This window comes from Salvelinus alpinus, chromosome 10 (genome assembly GCF_045679555.1).
Source record: "Salvelinus alpinus chromosome 10, SLU_Salpinus.1, whole genome shotgun sequence".
Lineage (NCBI taxonomy): Eukaryota > Metazoa > Chordata > Actinopteri > Salmoniformes > Salmonidae > Salvelinus > Salvelinus alpinus.
The window spans coordinates 72,038,329-72,058,157 of NC_092095.1; the positions used below are offsets into that span (position 1 = coordinate 72,038,329).

At 39.6% G+C, this 19,829-nt stretch overlaps 2 protein-coding genes across 5 annotated transcripts in view; one reads left to right on the top strand and one right to left on the bottom strand.

Annotated features, from left to right (window-relative positions):
• The window catches only part of LOC139533039 (zinc finger protein ZFP2-like), a 319,515-nt gene extending 312,566 nt beyond the window's left edge, over nucleotides 1-6,949 (top strand). For 2 of the 3 annotated variants that reach the window (XM_071331221.1, XM_071331222.1), the window contains 2 exons: nucleotides 1,474-1,716; nucleotides 1,982-4,036. In XM_071331221.1, coding sequence (XP_071187322.1) covers nucleotides 1,474-1,716; nucleotides 1,982-3,396 — 1,658 coding nt within the window. In that variant the 3' untranslated portion in view covers nucleotides 3,397-4,036. Of the gene's footprint in view, nucleotides 1-1,473; nucleotides 1,717-1,981; nucleotides 4,037-6,679 lie in introns of those variants that run through there. The other variant, XM_071331226.1, reaches the window with a different exon arrangement.
• A 4,651-nt stretch (nucleotides 6,950-11,600) lies between these two features.
• The window catches only part of LOC139533043 (zinc finger protein 658B-like), a 147,595-nt gene continuing 139,366 nt past the window's right edge, over nucleotides 11,601-19,829 (bottom strand). Inside the window, exons 3-4 of one of the 2 annotated variants that reach the window (XM_071331239.1) lie at nucleotides 14,256-14,508; nucleotides 11,601-12,030 (exon numbers count right to left, since the gene is read on the bottom strand). In XM_071331239.1, the coding sequence (XP_071187340.1) occupies nucleotides 14,399-14,508 (110 nt within the window). In that variant the 3' untranslated portion in view covers nucleotides 11,601-12,030; nucleotides 14,256-14,398. Of the gene's footprint in view, nucleotides 12,031-14,255; nucleotides 14,509-15,631; nucleotides 16,190-19,829 lie in introns of those variants that run through there. The other variant, XR_011666681.1, reaches the window with a different exon arrangement.

Sequence of the window (19,829 nt, forward strand, 5' to 3'; positions counted from 1 at the left end):
TAGCAGGTTTAAACTTCCTATTATCGAAAGAACATGGCATACCATGCTAGGTAACATCCGTTAAGGTATTATCACGTTTGGTAAAGGTTTGATGTGTTGTGTCAAACTGAGTGAAGAACGTGAAACTATTTTACAAGTCACATAGCTAACGTTAGATACTTTGGGTTTTGTGGTGGCATATTTCTGCTTTACCAAATGAGGAGAGTTAAACTTCACACACCAGTCAGAGTAATACTTAAACTACATCTTTAATAATAAGAGCTTTGCAATAGCCTTTGACTTTCAATGATGCGCTATCTCTAATGAACCATTGAAAAGTCACAACAGAAAAGTACAAAGATCTTTTATAGGCAAGATACACCCCTCTCAACTTACATGACGAACCACAGATCTTAGGAACAGTTCACAAAGAAAGACTTTTACTTGAGAGAGAGGAGTATCCCATAGCCAGATAGCATTCGCTATAAATTATCGTTCAGTTTGGTCCCTAAGACGAGGTTCTAATCTCGTTCCTGGTACTTCATAGCACAAAAACATTACCTCATGTTATCTGTAATGCTCTTTAGGTTTTATCATCTAAAGACATCGTAAATCTCCTCTGTCAGTGCTATCTCATAGAGGCCCATCCTCAGTGGAACACACACAATAGTTAACAGAATACTCTATTCTGTCAAATAAAACAACCATTATAATGCAATACAAGCATTATAACAATCTTGCAATTTTCCACGACAGTTTGTCTGAGGAAATTATGTACATCCATTCAATCTATTTATTTAAGATTTCTGAGTTTGTTTAGCATGTTATTGGTTTTGTGTAAAATTCACAAGCTGGTAAAATGGAGCTGTTCACTCTGTCTGCGTCAACAGACTTCAGTGCAGGCAGTGCTGGTGCAGAGAGACAATTTCACGGTCACACTAGTTTTAAAGCTGAATGTAATGATTATCAGTTTTCTACATGTGTACTAATATTCAGACACATTAAGATGTTTCTATATTTATCTATAAATGTTACTATGGTGTGAATGTGAAATACAATTGGTTTTTCATTGAAATAATACAGTAAAGACAAGGTTATTCAGGAAAGTAGTACATAGTGCTGCCTAAAACATATACTGCAACCTTGTACTAAATGGTTTTTAGTCATTTATGAAAATTTGGGAAACTCTACTAGAGGTTAAGTGCACTTTGTGTAGACTAATTTAAAGCAGGTACTTTGTCTAATTGTAATGAATTCATGCTTTGTTCTAGATGCTTATCTACCTGATCTATTGAAATGAGATCAGTGCTTCACTTGGACAGAATATTAACAGTATTTTGGAGCTCCTGCACCTAAAAATGAGTACCAGCACCTATTTCAGTCCAAGTCAAGCACTGAAATAGATCATTTAACTAGAATAAATATATATATTTTTAGAATAAAGTGCCAGAACTGTCAAGACAACTTTCTGTCTGTTTCTCAATGTTACTACAGGACAACTAGAATTAAGTCTGAGGCCGGTAACATCAACAGTGAGGACATACCCAGCCTGCCTCTCTCCTTCCACACTGAGTCCAAACCTACAGTCACTGAGTCCTGATTGTGACAGTGGAGCCCAGTTTGCACCGCAAGATCCAGAGATGACATCAGTGAAGCTGGAAGACTGCAGTCAAACAATGGAGCTGAATGTCAGCATTAAAGACGAAGAAGATAAGATTGGGAAATCACTTTCTCAAGGTAAGAGAATAACAATATTGTGCAATGCTGTCATCAAGGCAAAGGGTGGCTATTTGAAGAATCTCAATTATAATGTCTTTTGATTTGTTTAACACTTTTTTGGTTAATACATGATTCCATGTGTGTGTTTTGATGTCTTCACTATTATACAATGTAGAAAATAGTAAAAATAAAGAAAAACCCTTGAATGAGTAGGTGTTCTAAAACTTTTGACCTGTAGTGTATATCACACAACTGACTGGTTCTTCTGATGTTGTTCACACAGGAGACCATGTTGAGACATTCTCTACATTCAGAGAGAAACAGCAGGAAGATCACAGAGCTAAGAGGTCTCACCACTGCCCACATTGTGAGGAGATTTTCCCAATTCTATCAAAGCTAAAAATACACCTAAAAATACACACAGGAGAGAATCCGTATTCCTGTACTGACTGTGGGAAGAGATTCACAACATCAAGGTCTCTGACAGTTCATCAGAGAGTGCACCCTGGAGAGAAGCCTTACTCCTGCCCTGACTGTGGAAAGATTTACTCTCGACTGGGCCACTTAAAAAGACATGAACGTATGCACACAGGAGCGAAGCCTTACTCCTGCTCTGACTGTGGAAAGAGTTTCTCTAAACTGTACAACTTAAAAACACATGAACGTGTACATACAGGAGAGAAGCCTTTCTCCTGCTCTGACTGTGAAAAATGCTTCAAAAGATCAACTGCTCTAAAAGTTCATCAGAGAACACACACAGGAGAAAAGCCTTACTCCTGCTCTGACTGTGGAAAGAGTTTCTCTCAACTGGGTGACTTAAAAATACATGAACGTATACATACAGGAGAGAAGCCGTACTCCTGCTCTGACTGTGATAAATGCTTCAAAACATCAACTGAGCAAAAAGTTCATCAGAGAACACACACAGGAGAGAAGCCTTACTCCTGCTCTGACTGTGAAAAATGCTTCAAAACATCAACTGAGCAAAAAGTTCATCAGAGAAATCACACAGGAGAGAAGCCTTACTCCTGCTTTTACTGTGAAAAATGCTTCAAAACATCAACTAACCTAAAGGTTCATCAGAGAACACACACAGGAGAGAAGCCTTACTCCTGCTCTGACTGTGAAAAATGCTTCAAAAGATCAACTGCTCTAAAAGTTCATCAGAGAAATCACACAGGAGAAAAGCCTTACACCTGCTCTGACTGTGGAAAGAGTTTCTCTCAACTGGGCGACTTAAAAACACATGAATTTATACACACAGGAGTGAAGCCTTACTCCTGCTCTGACTGTGAAAAATGCTTCAAAACATCAACTGAGCAAAAAGTTCATCAGAGAACACACACAGGAGAGAAGCCTTACTCCTGCTCTGACTGTGGAAAGAGGTTCTCTCAACTGGGCCACTTAAATAGACACGAACGTATACATACAGGAGTGAAGCCTTACTCCTGCTCTGACTGTGGAAAGAGTTTCTCTCAACTGGGCGAATTAAAAACACATGAACGTGTACATACAGGAGAGAAGCCTTACTCCTGCTTTTACTGTGAAAAATGCTTCAAAACATCATCTGATCAAAAAGTTCATCAGAGAACACATACAAGAGAGAAGCCTTACTCCTGCTCTGACTGTGGAAAGAGGTTCTCTAAACTGGGGGACTTAAAAACACATGAACGTATGCATACAGGAGTGAAGACTTAATCCTGCTCTGATTGTGTAAAATGTTTCACAGCATCAACTGACCTAAAAGTTTGTCAGAACACACACTGGAGAGAAGCCTTACTCCTGCTCTTATTGTGGCAAGAGTTTCTCCCGATTGGGAAATGTAAAGACACACCAACGGATACACACTTGACCGAAGCCTTATCAAAGCACTGACTGTGAGAAGATATTCTACAGATTGGGCCATTTTAAAAAGACACCAATGTATACATAAGAGAGAAGCCTCATCAGTTCTCTCAGACCAGCTAAGATTAGACACTCCACTTCATTCTCATGTCATTAAATAATTGCCAACATTGAATTGGATCAAATTAAGCATAGAACACTATTGTGAGAAAAAAAACAAAAAAAACATTAAGGACACCTGCTCTTTCCATGAGACAGACCAGGTGGGCTAAGGAATGAAAACCCTGGACACTGGAAAAATTGGAAAACTGTTGCCTGGTCTGATGAATCCCAGTTCCTGCTGTTTCACACTGATGGGACGGCTAAAGTATTTAGGAAACCACGAGTACATGCATCCAGTGGTGGAAAAAATACCTAACTGTCATACTTGAGTGAATTTAATGATACCTTAATAAAAAATGACTCACGTAAAAGTGAGTCACCCAGTAAAATACTACTTCAGTCAAAGTCTAAAAGCTTTTGGATGTAAATATACTTATGTATCAAAAGTAAAAGTAATTGCTAAAATATACTTCTTCAAAAGTAAAAGTATGAATAATTTCAAATTCCTTAAATTAAGCAAACCAGACTGCACAACTGTTTTTTTATATTACGGATAGCCAGGGGCTCACTCCAACACTCAGACATAATTTACGAATGAAGCATTTGTGTTTAGTGAGTCCGCCAGATCAGAGGCAGTAGGGATGACCAGGGATGTTATCTTGATAAGTGCGTGAATTGGACCACTTTCTGTCCTGCTAATCCTAAACAATGTAACGAGTACTTTTGGGTGTCAGGGAAAATGTATGGAGTAAAAAGTACATTATTTTCTTTAGGAATTTAGTGAAATAAAAGTTGTCAACAATATAAATAGTAAAGTACAGAAACTACTAAAGTAGTTCTTTAAATAATTTTTACCTAAGTACTTTACACCACTGCCTGCATCCATGCCGTATATCAGCATTGCAGGCTGGTGGTGTGATGGCTGGGGTGTGTTTTCAGGGAACACATTGGGCCCCTTGATAAAAGTTGAGCAATGCTTGAATGCCACAGGATATTGTGAGAGCAAAATTGCAAGATTATGTTATAGTTTAATTTTATCAAATGGTTGTTTTATGCAACAGAATAGAGGGTTCTTATAACTCTATGGTTTCTGTGTGAACTGAAAATGGGCCTCTGGGAGATTTAACACTGACAGAAGATTTACGTTGTCTTGGGTTGTTAAAACCTTTTGTCAATAGGGGGAGCTGTTAGCATTATTTTTTTTTTTACATTTCCAAATTAAACTGCCTCGTACTCAATTCTTGATCGTACAATATGCATATTATTGTTATTATTGGATAGAAAACAGTCTATAGTTTCTATAGGAGTTGAAATTTTGTCTCTGAGTGGTACAGAACAATTTCTACAGCACTTTTCATGACAGGGTTCAGATTTCAGAAATTTTTACCTCTGATCTGGGGTCTGTTTATAAGGCCACAGTGAATGCTATGAAGAAACCGACACTACCTACGTCTTCCTCTGGGTGTCTGTACGTCATCACGTTTTCAATGAACTCTATGGGACGTTCACAGCCATTATAAATGACAAAAATGTACAGAGACCCCTCTTTCTCAACGTGCGCCTCAAGCGTGAAGGCCATCGGACCTGCCTCGTTCCAAATCGTTTTCTAACCAGCAGTATTTCTCCGGTCATGTTTTCAGTCGTTATAGTTGTTAAAAACATCATAAGGTAGTGAATTTTAACCGTTTTATAGCAATTTATATCCGTTTAGTGCGATTCTGAGGAATTTATTTGTCGTGCACTTTCTAGCTTTGGGAACGTTTCGCGGTCTCGGTCGTTGTTAGTGGACATTTCGAAGGACAGAGGACATCTATCGACCAAAAGACGTTTATAACATAGAAAGGATACATTGCCCAAGAATATGATGGAAGATCAGCTCAAAGTAAGCAATATTTAATATGATAAACCGTGTTTCTGTCGAAATATTTTAAACGCATACATCGCCATTTTGTTTGGTATAGCTTCACTTGGCCAACCCTGTATTGAAAAGTAAGGATAATTTTAAAAATGTAAATCAGCGGTTGCATTAAGAACTAATTTGTCTTTCGATTCCTGTCAACCCTGTATTTTTTAGTCAAGTATATGATTAGCTTTTAATTAAACTAGATCACTCTGATAGATGACGTCAGACATATTGAGGCTTGATTTCCTAGTATTTTCATTGTGTAACCACGGTTTTGTATGGCTAAATATGCACCTTTTCGAACAAACTGTATATGTATGTTGTAAAATGATGTTACAGGAGTGTCATCGGAAGAATTCTGAGAAGGTTAGTGAAAAAATTAATATCTTTTGGCGGTGGTTACGTTATAGCGCTCTTTGGCTGGAATCGATGCTCTGGTAACGTTGGAACATGTAGTATGCTAACTTATCGATTTATTGTGTTTTCGCTGAAAAACGCTTAGAAAATCTGAAATATGGTCTGAAATCACAAGAACTGGGTCTTTCCATTGCTATGCTTTGTCTATTTTTATGAAATGTTTTATGATGAGTAAATTGGTCATACACGTTGCTCTATCTAGTAATTCTAGTGGATTTGTGATGGTCGGTGCAATTGTAAACTGTGATTTCTACCTGAAATATGCACTTTTTTATAACAAAAACTATCCTATACCATGAATATGTTATCAGACTGTCATCTGATGGTTTTTTTTATAGGTTATTGGCTATCAATATCTTAGTTGAGCCGAATTGGTGATAGCACCTGAAGGAGTAAGAAACTGATGGAGTTAGAATAGTGGTGTATTTTGCTAACGTGTTTAGCTAATAGATTTACATATTTTGTCTTCCCTGTAAAACATTTTAAAAATCTGAAATGGTGGCTTTATTCACAAGATCTGTATCTTTCATCTGGTGTCTTGGACTTGTGATTTAATGATATTTAGATGCTACTATCTACTTCTGAAGCTATGCTATCTATGCTAATCAGTGTGTGGGGGGTGGGGGGTGCTCCCGGATCCGGGTTTCTGAGGCAGTAAAAGTTAAACCTAACAAGACCGCATTCCATAGCATGAGTTAATGTTTCTGTCCTTAGGTACCAGGGGGAGATGGCTCCAGTGTGGAGTTGGGGGGCCAGACCCTGGTTTCTACACAATGAGAAATTAGTATCTTTCATACGAATCCTTACCTTGTGGCCCATTCCATAAATCTGTTGTTTGTCATGAACATCCAAGAGGATGGACTTTGCTATAAAATGCTGTGGCTTATTCCTGCTGGTTGGGCTCTCAACGAATCACCTACGGGAGGGTCATTGACAAGCTCCATTACTGCAGTAATTAAATAAAGTTTGATTGTTTTGAAGAAATGTATAAGTCTCTCCTTTTGATTACAATAATTCCACCACAATATCTAAACATCATTGCCAATCAGGTGCATCCCTTCATGGCGGCAGTGTATCCATCTGCAAATTCATTTTTTTCAGCAGGATTATTCCTTGTACCACAAGGATTGTCAAGGAATGGTTCCAAGAACATTACAGTGAATTCAGCTCACTGAATTCCCTGTAATTGTCCATCTGTGGGAGGAGATGGAACAAGCTATTCGGAGTAGATCCACTCCCAGCCAACTTGACACAATTGTAGGAAGCATTGGAGTCAACATGGACCAGCGTCCCTGTGGAACGCTCTCAACACCTTGGACAGTCCATGCCCGAAGATTTTAGGCTGACATTCTAGATGATTCTGTGTATCGTAAGTTCAAATAAAGTTCACATAATAATTTCTCAAATTAGAAAATTTGAGAAATTATAGCCTATTTGGTAATGACAGTCATGACACTTTTTTAAACTGGTGCATTAAATATTTTTAAAGACTTTTGGAAGTATAATACATAGAAGAATGTCAAAAGTCTGGGTGTGAGAATGCTTTAGAAAATGAAATAAAACATTTTAAAAGCTGAAAAAAGTGAGGTTATTTAGTATCTACTTAATGGATGTGAAATAAACAAATCTAAATTAAAGTCTTCAAGACTATTTTACATAATCAACTGGGCATTAGGCTGGGTTTGTCCTAACTGTCAACTCTGGATAGGATCCCAGTCCTAAATAGAAGTCTGGTCTGCCCCTGTGGAAGCCCCACCCCCTCCCATTGTACTGTATGTATGAACACATTTTCAACAATGGCTTCCTAAAATGCTGTGGTGCTTACTAACACACTAGGAAAGGTTGTGGTAGACATGGGCCATCACAGGAGAGTTCACAGCTCTTTCACTCTAAACATTCATATCAATGACTCACCCTCAAATGGACCATCACCACCAGAGTTCTAGAAGACTATTTACATAATCAACTGGGCATTACAACATCCTGACCCTCTATATAGTCTTGGCCTTTCTAGGGAGTTTTTCCTAGCCACCGTGCTTCTACACCTGCATTGCTTGCTGTTTGGGGTTTTAGGCTGGGTGTCTGTACAGCACTTCGAGATATTAGCTGATGTACGAAGGGCTATATAAAATAAACTTGATTTGATTTGGGTATATATTGAGCTCTAACAAAGGGGTGTGGAAAAGGTCTGTTGAAATTAATACTGTAGTGGTGTGAGAAAGGTAACACAAGCTTCCTCTCTGGTTCCATTCTCCAATAGTAACTGGGTCATTATTGAATTGCATGGGTAATACTGTTTCTGGACTTTGGTACCTTTATAAAACACTTATTTAATAAGGAAACACAAGCACTTTATACTGATAAACATCTATTTGTATGCGTTGTAGAAATTACTGGTGCCTAACGAATGGGCTTGTCACCATGGTGATGTGTAGAGGTGTAGTGACATGTTTTGAGTAGATAAATATATATTCTTTAGAATTCCATGAAGTAAACAAAGACATTCAGTAGATCAATAAAGCTGCAGTACTGTATCTGGTCTCAAAGCTTATGGAAAACCATGTCAGTGCTGAGGTCAAATGAATTGCTGATTTAAATTTCCTGTTTCAGCTTCATACAAACAGGAATTATTTAGCTTAAACCCATTTTTAGTATTTAATGATAGAGAAGAGATTGAGCAGCACAAATTCATTCAAGTCTAACTTTATTTTATATTGTCAGATCAATGGAGTAATTCAATGACATTCATAATAAAATACAATTTAATAAACATGTAGTAATTTCATAGCCTGTGCATCAATAGTAAAATTGCGTGGTGAAAACTGATCATCACACCATCTCTGATACATGTAGTGTCTACCAGCTCATTCTCACAGAAAACTGAAAACAGCATTTCCTATCCACCCTCCCCCCAGATCATTGTGAGAACTAATACAATGACCAAGGGCGATTTCTTCCTTCACCCTCATACCGGAAAGAAAATGTATGTCAGGGGTTGAATTTCCTTTAAAACAACATTTGTGGTATATTTCCTGGCCATGTAGTTATTATTTTGGAAAGTATAATACTCCGAATAGCTCCTGCCACAGATGAACAATTGGATTGAGATCTGGTGACTCGGCAGGCCACTGCAGTAAGCTGAATTCACTGTCATGTTCTTGGAACCATTCCTGGACAAACCTTGTGGCATAATCCTGCAAAAAAAATCTATTTACAGATGGATACACTGCTGCCAGGAAGGAATGCACCTGATTGGCAATGATGTTTAGATATCCTGTGGTTTTCAAACGTTGCTCCACTTTTATCAAGGGGCCCAATATGTGCTGTGAAAACACACTCCACACCATCACCACCAGCCTGTAATGATGACACACAGCATGGATACATGTACTCATGGTTTCCTCCATACCCTAGTCCTCCCATCAGCATGAAACAGCAGGAACAGGGATTCATCAGACCAGGCAATGTTGTTCAAATTCATTCTCCAGTGTCCAGTCTTTTCATTCCTTAGCCCACTGCAACTGCAGTCTTTTTTTCTGCTGAAAGCTAATGGGGATCCATAGTGAATCCATGATAAAAACTACATTAAGGATTATAGCTTTCACCTGGTCTGTCTATGTCATGGAAAGAGCAGGCGTCCTACCAGCTCATTCCCACAGGAAACTGCAGAGGGAAGCAGTACCATCCAGTCAACCATCAGACTCCATTGTGAGACGCCTCACAGAGGATATTCAACCCTAAGGGCAAATCCAAGGTAATCTCAATATCTTTACAGTAGAAACTAACAAAACACACCAAAACTGACAAGGTGCACACTGATCAGTAAAGTAAAGAGAGGCTAACATTCTATAACACTCCACTTCCTCTGCACGGTTCTCTCACAGTGAGAAACAATAGGATTACAATAGTGTTCTACGCTTTCTTCATTTGATCCAATTCAACATTGCCAATTATTTTATGAGATAATGAGGTGGAGTGCCTAATCTTAGCTGGTCTGAGACAACTGATGAGGCTTCTCTCCTTTATGTATACATTGGTGTCTTTTTAAATGGCCCAATCTGTAGAATCTCTTCTCACAGTCAGTGCAGTGATAAGGCTTCTCTCCTGTGTGTATACGTTCATGTCGTTTTAAGTGGCACAGTAGAGAGAAATTTGATGCACAGTCAGCGCTGATGTAAGGATTCTCTCCTATGTGTGTTGTCATGACTTTGCCCTCTTTGGGTACAGCAAGCCCCATCCCCCTCTCCCTGCCCCCTACAACTAGGCTGCAGTGGTCAGAGAGAGGTCATAAATTCCTGGAGGAGATTATCTCCTCATGGCCACAGTATAGAGAGGGAGTTTTCATAGAAGAGAACAAAGGGATTTCTTCCACCTCACAGAACTTGAGGTCCGAACAACATATATGTTCTGGAGAAGGTATAAAAGATTGGTGAAGAATCCAGCTACGAACTGGTCCGTTTGTTACAACTTGGGGAAGGTCATGGGAGACGGTGCGGCCACATTACCATAACGCTGTTTATATAATAGCCTCAGATATGAGGTTTACATCTAATTGTTGTATAAGATGAATGAGTGAGGATGATACAGTTTGTAAAATTGTGTAATGTGATTTTGGACTGTTTAATGAAGGAAACTCCAATTCCCTTTTTAGTTTAACTAAATCAGAGGCCGCCCATGAGCCCAGTTAGGGTCAGGCATCCTGGGACAGGCCCTTTTCTGCAACTCCCGAATAAAACCCCCACCGTGAGAATTTCTCACCAGACCATGTTTCTCTCAATCACGAGAGGACAAAGGTTGCAGACCAGCTTACCTTGATAACGAGAGGGCCAAGTTTTGAGTAGATGGTTGAATCTTTTAACCATACCACGTGGTTAAACTCTTAGACTATCGATACCGACAGAATAAGAACAAGTCTTTGATATTAATTACTAGTCTGCCGCTAGGAATTCGGTATCATTGAACGCAAAGACCGACAACCGCCGAAACATCTATCCATAATGACATGAATGAATGTCCCTCTGAACTATCCATTCTAACCACGACAGAGAGGGCGGACAGACTCTCCAACAGAAACAAACTTTTCAACAGAGATCCCGACGACACACTGAGCGTAAATATGTATATTGATTGCAATTGTTCCCGAATGAGTGAGCGTTCATGTGCAAAGGATTAGCATTTCAATTGTTATAATTATCAACTGTGTGTTGTCTTATCTCAGTCGACCCCCACTTCCCTTTTGTACACCAAGCCGCGATGCCGGTTTATCCCACTAGGGAAACTCCGTTATCATTTCCTTGTAACTATCTACTGTTTCTTTATGCATTTCTGTGAATTACTTAGTTAGTAAATAAATGATTTAAGACAATTGATGTATGGATGATTCAGTGAAGGCTGGGTTCGTGCAGATAACCAACAATTTACGACATTTGGAATGAGACTAATGTGAGGTAAAATAAAGAAGAATTCATTAATCAGAAGACTATTGAGCAGATATGAAAATATCTGAAAAGTGATATTAGGAAAATTATAACTTTGTAATCTGAATATTTTCCTTGGTGCCCCGACTTCCTAGTTAATTACAGTTACATGATTCATCAGTTTAATCGCGTAATAATAATTACAGAGAGTCATTTGATAAAGATTCATCTTCAGTTTAATGATGCCAAAGACACGACAGTGTTCTCTGATGACCTTTTAGCTCATCTGTTGTTTTAAAACATTTTCCACAGTCAGATCAGTGGTCCTTTATGTTTACCTTGGTGTCTTTTTAAGGTGCCCAGTCGAGAAAAACTCTTTCCACAGTCAGAGCAGGAGTAAGGCTTCTCTCCTGTGTGTATCCGTTCATGCACTCTCTGATCAACGATCAGAACCTTTAATGTTGTGAAATTCTTCCCACAGTCAGTACAGGAATACAGATTCTCTCCTGTGTATATTTTTAGGTGTATTTTTTAGCTTTGATAGAAATGGGAAAATCTCTTCACAATGTGGGCAGTGATGAGACCTCTTAGCTCTATGACCTTCCTGCTGTTGCTCTCTGGATGTAGAGAATGTGTCAACATGGTTTCCTGTGTGAACAACATCAGAAGAACTAGTCAGTGTGTGTGACATACAGTACCAGTCTAACGTTTACTCATTCAAGGGTTTTTCTTAATTTTTTACCATTTTCTACATTGTAGAATAAGTGAAGACATCAAAGACATCATGTAGTAACCAAAAAAAGTGTTAAACAAATCAAAATATATTTTAGATTCTTCAAAAGTAGCCACCCTTTGCCTTGATGACAGCTTTTCACACTTGGCATTCTCTCAACCAGCTTCACCTGGAAGGCTTTTCCAACAGTCTTGAAGGAGTTCCCACATATGCTGAGCACTTGTTGGCTGCATTTCCTTCACTCTGCGGTCCAACTCATCCCAAACCATCTCAATTGGGTTGAGGTCGGGGGATTGTGCCAGGTCATCTGATGCAGCACTCCATCACTCTCATTCTAAGTCAAATAGCCCTTACACAGCCTGGATGGGTGTTTTGGGTCATTGTCCTGTTGAAAAACAAATGAGTCCCACTAAGCCCATACCAGATGGGATGGCATATTGCTGCAGACTGATGTGGTAGCCATGCTGGTTAAGTGTGCCTTGAATTCTAAATAAATCACTGAGTGTTACCAGCAAAGCACCCCACCATCACACCTCCATGCTTCACGGTGGGAACCACACATGCAGAGATCATCCATTCACCTACTCTGCGTCTCACAAAGACAAAGCGGTTGGAACCAAAAATCTCAAATTTGGACTAATCACACCAAATTACAGATTTCCCCCGGTCTAATGTCCATTGCTTGTGTTTTTTGGTCCAAGCAAGTCTCTTCTTATTGGTGTCCTTTAGTAGTGGTTTATTTGCATCAATTCGACCATGAAGGCCTGATTCACGCAGTCTCCTCTGAACAGTTGATGTTGATGTGTCTGTTACTTGAACTCTGAAGCATTTATTTGGGATGAAATTTCTAAGGCTGGTAACTCTAATGAACTTCTCCTCTGCAGCAGAGGTAACTCTTGATCTTCCTTTCCTGTGGCAGTCCTCGTGAGAGTCAGTTTCATCATAGCGCTTGATGGATTTGCAACTGCGCTTGAAGAAACTTTCAAAGTTCTATAAAATGTTCTGCATTGATTGACTTTCATGTCTTAAAGTAATGGAGTGTCATTTCTCTTTGTTTATTTGAGCTGTTCTTGCCATATGGCTTTGCTCTTTTACCAAATAGGGCTATCTTCGGTATACCACCCCTACCTTGCCACGACACAACTGATTGGCTAAAACGCACTAAGAATAGATATTCCACAAATTAACTTTTAACAAGGCACACCTGTTAATTGAAATGCATTCCAGGTGACATCCTCATGAAGCAGGTTAAGAGTGTGCAAAGCTGTTATCAAGGCAAAGGGTGTCTACTTTGAAGATTCTCACTTTTTTGGTTACTACATGATTACATATGTGTTACTTAAAGTTTGTTTTCACTTATATTACAATGTAGAAAATAGTAAAAAAAATAAAGAAAACCCTGGAATAAGTAGGTGTCCAAATCTTTGACTGGTACTGTCCATGTCAATCAAATTTATTTTATAAACGCTTTTTACATCAGCAGTTGTCACAAAGTGCTTAACAGAAACCCAGCCTAAAAACCCCAAAGAGCAACCTATGCAGATGTGGAAGCACAGTGGTCAGGAAAAACTCCCTAGAAAGCAGGAACCTTGGAAGAAACGCAGAGAGGAACCAGGCCCAAAGGGGTGGCCAGTCCTCTTCTGGCTGTACCGGGTGACATATGTATTCATATCAGTAGGCTGTACAATACAGGGGAATAAAACTATTCTAAAAAGGGGCAAAAGTCATAAATGAGCCATATCCTCCACTCACTATCACAAGAGTTAGTAACTACACAGACTCATTTCATATCATCCTCCACTCACTATCACAAGGGTTAGTAACTACACAGACTCATTTCATATTATCCTCCACTCACTATCACAAGGGTTAGTAACTACACAAACTAATTTCATAGAACTGTACAACACTGGCAGTTTGTCTACTTCACTTCTTTAGTCTATACTCTGATCACGCCAGATAGCCCAGTGAATAAAACAAATGCTGGCAATGCTGGTGTCAAACCATGCAAGTCTCAGTAGCATGAAATAACATCTACCTTCTCATTGAAACAGTTCATCATGAAACAGTTCTACTGCAACTTTTCATACACAGTGGGAAGTTGTAACGAACAACAAAATTAGATAGAACCTGCTCTTACCATGATTAACAGATTTCCCAATCTTCTTCTCTTCTTCTTCATCTTTAATGATGACATTCAGCTCCAGTGTTTGACTGCAGTCTTCCAGCTTCACTGATGCCATCTCTGGACCCTGCAGTGCAAACTGGGCTCCACTGTTACAATCAGGACCCAGTGAATGAATGTAGGTTTGGACATAGTCTGGAATGAGACAGGGAGGCTAGGTTTGTCCTCACTATTGATGTTACCGGCCTCAGACTTAATTCTAGTCGTCCTGTAGTAACAATGACAAACAGAAACAAAAAGTTATTGTCTTGACATTTCTGGCACGTTCTTTGTTCTCTAAAAATATATTATATTTCTTCTTGTTCAATTATCTGATTCAGTACTTGACTTGGACTGAAATAGGTACCGGTACTGTTTATATTTAGGTGCAGGAGCTCCACAATATTGTTAAGCTAATATTCTATAAGAGGAACATGAGATCAAACAGTAGACATTTGAGGTGCCGGTACTCAGCTCCGGTGAGCTCCTGTCCAAGTCAAGCACTGATCTCATTTCAAAAGATCTGGTAGCTAAACATTGACAACAAAACATGACTTAATTCAAATTAGACAAAGTACCTGCTTTAAATTCGTCTACACAACGTAAGTGCACTTAAACTATAGTAGACTCACGGGAAATACAATTGGTTTTTGATTGAAATAACACAGCGAAGACAAGGTTATTCAGGAAAATAGTACATAGTGCTGCTTAAAACAAACTGCAACCTTGTACTGAATGTTTGAATCATTTCGGCATTTATGTGAATTTGGGAAATGATTCAAACATTCAGTACAAGGTTGCAGTTTGTTTTAAGCAGCACTATGTACTATTTTCCTGAATAACCTTGTCTTCGCTGTGTTATTTCAATCAAAAACCAATTGTATTTCCCGTTCACACCATAGTAACATTCATAAAGATAGAAGAAACACCTGAATGTGTCTGAATATTAGAACACGTGATCATCATTACATTAAGCTTCAAAACTGTAGTGCGACCATGAAATTGTCTCTCTGCACCAGCACTGAAGCCCATTGGCGCCAGACAGAGTGGACAGCGCCATTTTACCAGCTCGTGAATTTTACACCAAACCAATAACATGCTAAATGAACTCTGAAATCTCAAATAAATGTATTCTTTATTAAATTATCTTGAGGAAATGATGTACATCCATTCAGACAAACCCAAAGCTTCTAGCTATGTGACTTGTAAAATAGTTGATCACAATCATCTGGTTTGACTCAAAAATAAAACATCAAACCTTTACCAAACGTGATGATACCTTAACGGATGTTACCTAGCATGGTATGACATGTTCCTTCGATAATAGGAAGTTTAAACCTGCTATTACATACCTGTAGTAATAAATAGAAACCGACACAAAAGGTTATCTTCTTAACATTACAGTTCTGGCGTTTCTTTATTCTGAAGAATGGTGTGTGCCTGCCTGGAACTTCCTGTTCCCCCACTACCACAGTGCAGCCACAGATTGAACAATGAGACAGATGTTTCACCGGATGTATAGATGTGAGGCATCCGCTTAGTGTTTCCACTGAGAGGAAGCCCACTGGCAGGCAGTAGGAGAAGATGGAACTAGATGGATTTTGACCGACATTCTGCAAATGTTTCATTCTGTGAAACACCTGATCTTAATACAGTTTTCTGTTCCCAGAACTAAAATCTGTTATGAACAGAGTGGACCAAGTTTTGTAGACTTCACCCTTTGCAAAAGTTTTAAATAATTGCGTTATTTAGAAGGAACGTAAAGGCAAATTGAGTTATTGCACACTAGCGATTCACAGAGGAGTTCCCTAACAGAAATATGCAGATGTGTTGTAGAACGCACCAATAGGATATCGCTGACTCGTGCTTGGCTCTGCCCACTATGACTCATCTGTTCCCATTGGAAACGACCAGCTGTGGTCTATCTTGGATTAGTTATAAAAAGTGCAACCGTCCATGCATTCAGGGATTCTTGGGATGGCCCTACCCCATTATATGAGAAGGGCGGTGCTTAATTTGAGCCAGAACCTCCAGCACCTCTAAGTTTTGTAGTCTTTCGTTCCAGAACCCATTTGCCAGGATCGGGTAGCCTACCACTTGTGACATTTTTTGTCCACTGTTTGCAATGTAAAAATCCTAATAAAAGCAATCAGAGTAATTACATTTGGATTCCTCTGTAATTGTCATGCCCCAAAAAAACGTCATGTGAAAACGTGCCTGATATTCTAAGAATGTATAAATGTTCGGCTGTCCCAGGTTTATGGTTTATGCAATTTAAATAATAATATAAATCATTTAAATAATAATATCCAAATTGATTCGTTTTCTAAATGAGACACTGTAAACTTTTTCCAAACTAACCTAGATGAAGCAACTTCTCAGGTTAAGTAAAGTTTAATCCCCAAATAGCCTATACAGGTTTGATTTATCATTAAATTGATCAATCTGTAAAATGTAAAATTCAGTAACCCCGCCTCCAGCGGGAATCCCATGTGGCTTCGGCCTTAGGGAGAAGTGTACCATAGTGGTCAATGTTCCCTACATTTGATCTACTGTTTACACGTATGATATCCAATCAATGGAGATTGTATGGATTATCGTCTCATTCATCGTCTCATTCAATTTAATAAGTTAAATTGTTGAACATACCTTAATGTTCTTCCAATCAAATGAGACCCTTTTAAACTTCTCATATTAACCTGGATGAAGCAACCTCTCAGGCTAATTAAAGTTTAATACCCAGATAGCCTACCCAGGTATGATTAATCATTGGCATTGATTAATTAATTAAATTTGCAAATTCATTCACGGTGTAACGATTCTCATCTGGTGCAGGAGAAGAGGACCAAAATGCAGCGTGGTAAGTGTTCGTCATATGTTAATTGCAAACTGAACACTACACAAAAATAACAACGATGAGGAAACAAAACAGTTCTGCACGGTGAAACAGACACTAAACAGAAAATAAACACCCACACCTAAAATGGGGAAAACAGGCTACCTAAGTATGATTCTCAATCAGAGACAACGATCGACAGCTGCCTCTGATTGAGAACCATACCAGGCCAAACACAGAAATACAACAACATAGAAAAAGGAACATAGACTACCCAACGCCAACTCACGCCCTGACCAAACTAACACAAAGACATAAAAAAGGAACTAAGGTCAGAACGTGACACACGTCCAACTTCCACATTACTGGTATGGTACTGATGGTTCGTCAACATCTATAAATAGATTAAACTTGTCTTTGCAGCTTCCAACGAATTCCAAACCGAAAATTTGAAGATAAAAAATAGGAAAACTTTTCCTCTAAATGTTTCTAATAATGTGCAAGCTATCAAAGGAGATGGTCACCACTCCTCCGCTAATTAATGAACCTCCACCCATAAAAGGATTGATCTCTGACCTCAGCAGCGATACCAACCCTAATTATGCCAGTAGCGAACACTCTCCAAAATCAACCATCAAACACAGGCTTTGTGACGGTTCTCTCCACTTTAGCACTTATGCATCGCCATCAAAGGTTGGCATCGGTCCAATACCACAGTGCACAGCTGAAGCACGTGCAAGACATGGCTAACATGAGGGGACAGGTTGAGAGAACTGAGCAACTATTGACAAAAGCAGGAAATGAAAACATTCTGCTAGTCGAGGAACTGCGTTTGAAATCTGAACAATTAAAAGTAATTGCAAATACTTATGACGATGAACGAGCACAAACTCCAACAAAGTCGTTGTCTCCTGGAACAACTCGATTTAGCCAAAACTAAATACGATGTAGTCCACTCCAAACTAGATAAATCTGTCGAGTTATCTACAAACAGGAGCGCGCAATTTGATAACATGCAGGCAGTTTTGTTGAACGTTACTCAATGTAACAATGTTCTACTCCAAATTCTGCAGACCAAAGACGATCAGTTAATGAACACAATCACTAAGTTGGATGACAAATCAGCAGAACTCATTGAAGTCGCTGACCAAATGAATTTTGAGAGAACTCGGGTGATGTAGATGGAAATGTTGATTTCTAAGCAACCGGAAGAAATCTCATCACTGAATCTCTCGCTCCGTACTCAAGACCTCTATCTGCACACCATGACAGTTAAGTTTGAGACCAAAAGGAGCAAGTACGACACTCACGTGTATAAAATCAGTACTCTAAGCGCTCAAGTGGACACTGCAATGCAGCAGAATACCACTCTTAGGTACCATCTGGAGGAAGTCCAGAATGGTCACGCTCTACAGTGTGACTATCCATCGAAGCAACCGGAGTCCGGTACTCAAAAGGAGTGAAGACGATAGTTGTCAGACATCGCTTCCCTCAAGTGTCCCTCAGTCTTCTCCTCTTGGCCATTCGGCACTGAGTAATATGGCGCCTCTTGGCCAACAAAGCCAAAGCTTCTCCTCTTGGCCTTTCGGCCACAATTTACCCACAGGAAGAAGCCAACCCTCTCCGCCCGCTTGACGCTGAATATCTTGACAAACTCGTCAAGAATTTCCCCACCTTTGACCCCGTTCCAGGTCAGCCAAACGATACTGAGATGTTCCTAGCTGACATAGAGGATGCGTTGGGTGGCTACCCAAACGCTACAGATTCTGACAGGGTTTACCTGTTGAAGCGAACGTCGAATAGACACGTGACGAGGTTCATTCGTCTACAACAGCAACACGTGCTAAATGACTACGCTAAACTTGCCACAGCTTTGAAATTAGAATTCAGTGGTTCTGCGACTCGCAAACACGATAGCTCACTGGCTAACACGGTCAAACAAGCTCGGAACGAACACCCACAAGCTTACTATCATAGGCTTCGTTCAGCTTACTTTGGCCTACTCACTGAAACATGAATGGAAGAGCTGTTACCATTAAAACAAATGTTTCTGTCGAACATGTATCCCACCTTCATTACCTACTTGGGCCCTGCAGCCCACGTTTGCTTGCCTATCTTACAACTCAGAGAGCTTGCAAGCACAGCTTTTGAGCCATCAAAAGCTCGCAACGCTAAGAGCCCTGACCACTCGGTTTTGAAGTTTGACCAGGGGCACTCACTCCAGTTAGAGGGTGGATTATCAGGTACTGGAACGTTGAGAGATGACGCACAACAATGGTTTCTACCACGAAACCACGAATCCAATAACCACCGCGGTCGAAATAACTGTAAAGTACGTCGCCATCAAAACGACTACCGCAACAATCGACCTGTTCGCTTCGTTCCTGCACCCAACCGACACAGAGTGTTAGAGCACAAGGGTAACAAAGGGTTGAAGGACGATCAAAACGTAGACCAATGTTCTCCAGAAGTTCCACTACGTGAAGAATTAAAGCGAGAAACATTTGAGAAAAGGGTAAAAGTTAAGTCACAAGGACTAGACGGGGAATAACCGGACACCAGGTCCGCAGGAATTAACACCCATAGCAAGGATGTTAAAATTCTAATTTCTCCCGCTCCCATTCGAGACCCTATCCAGGGCCCGCTTGATCAAGAAACAAGCCCACGGGCTTTGTCTATAGACTCTGATACAAAGGTTGCGAAGAAAAAGGTTA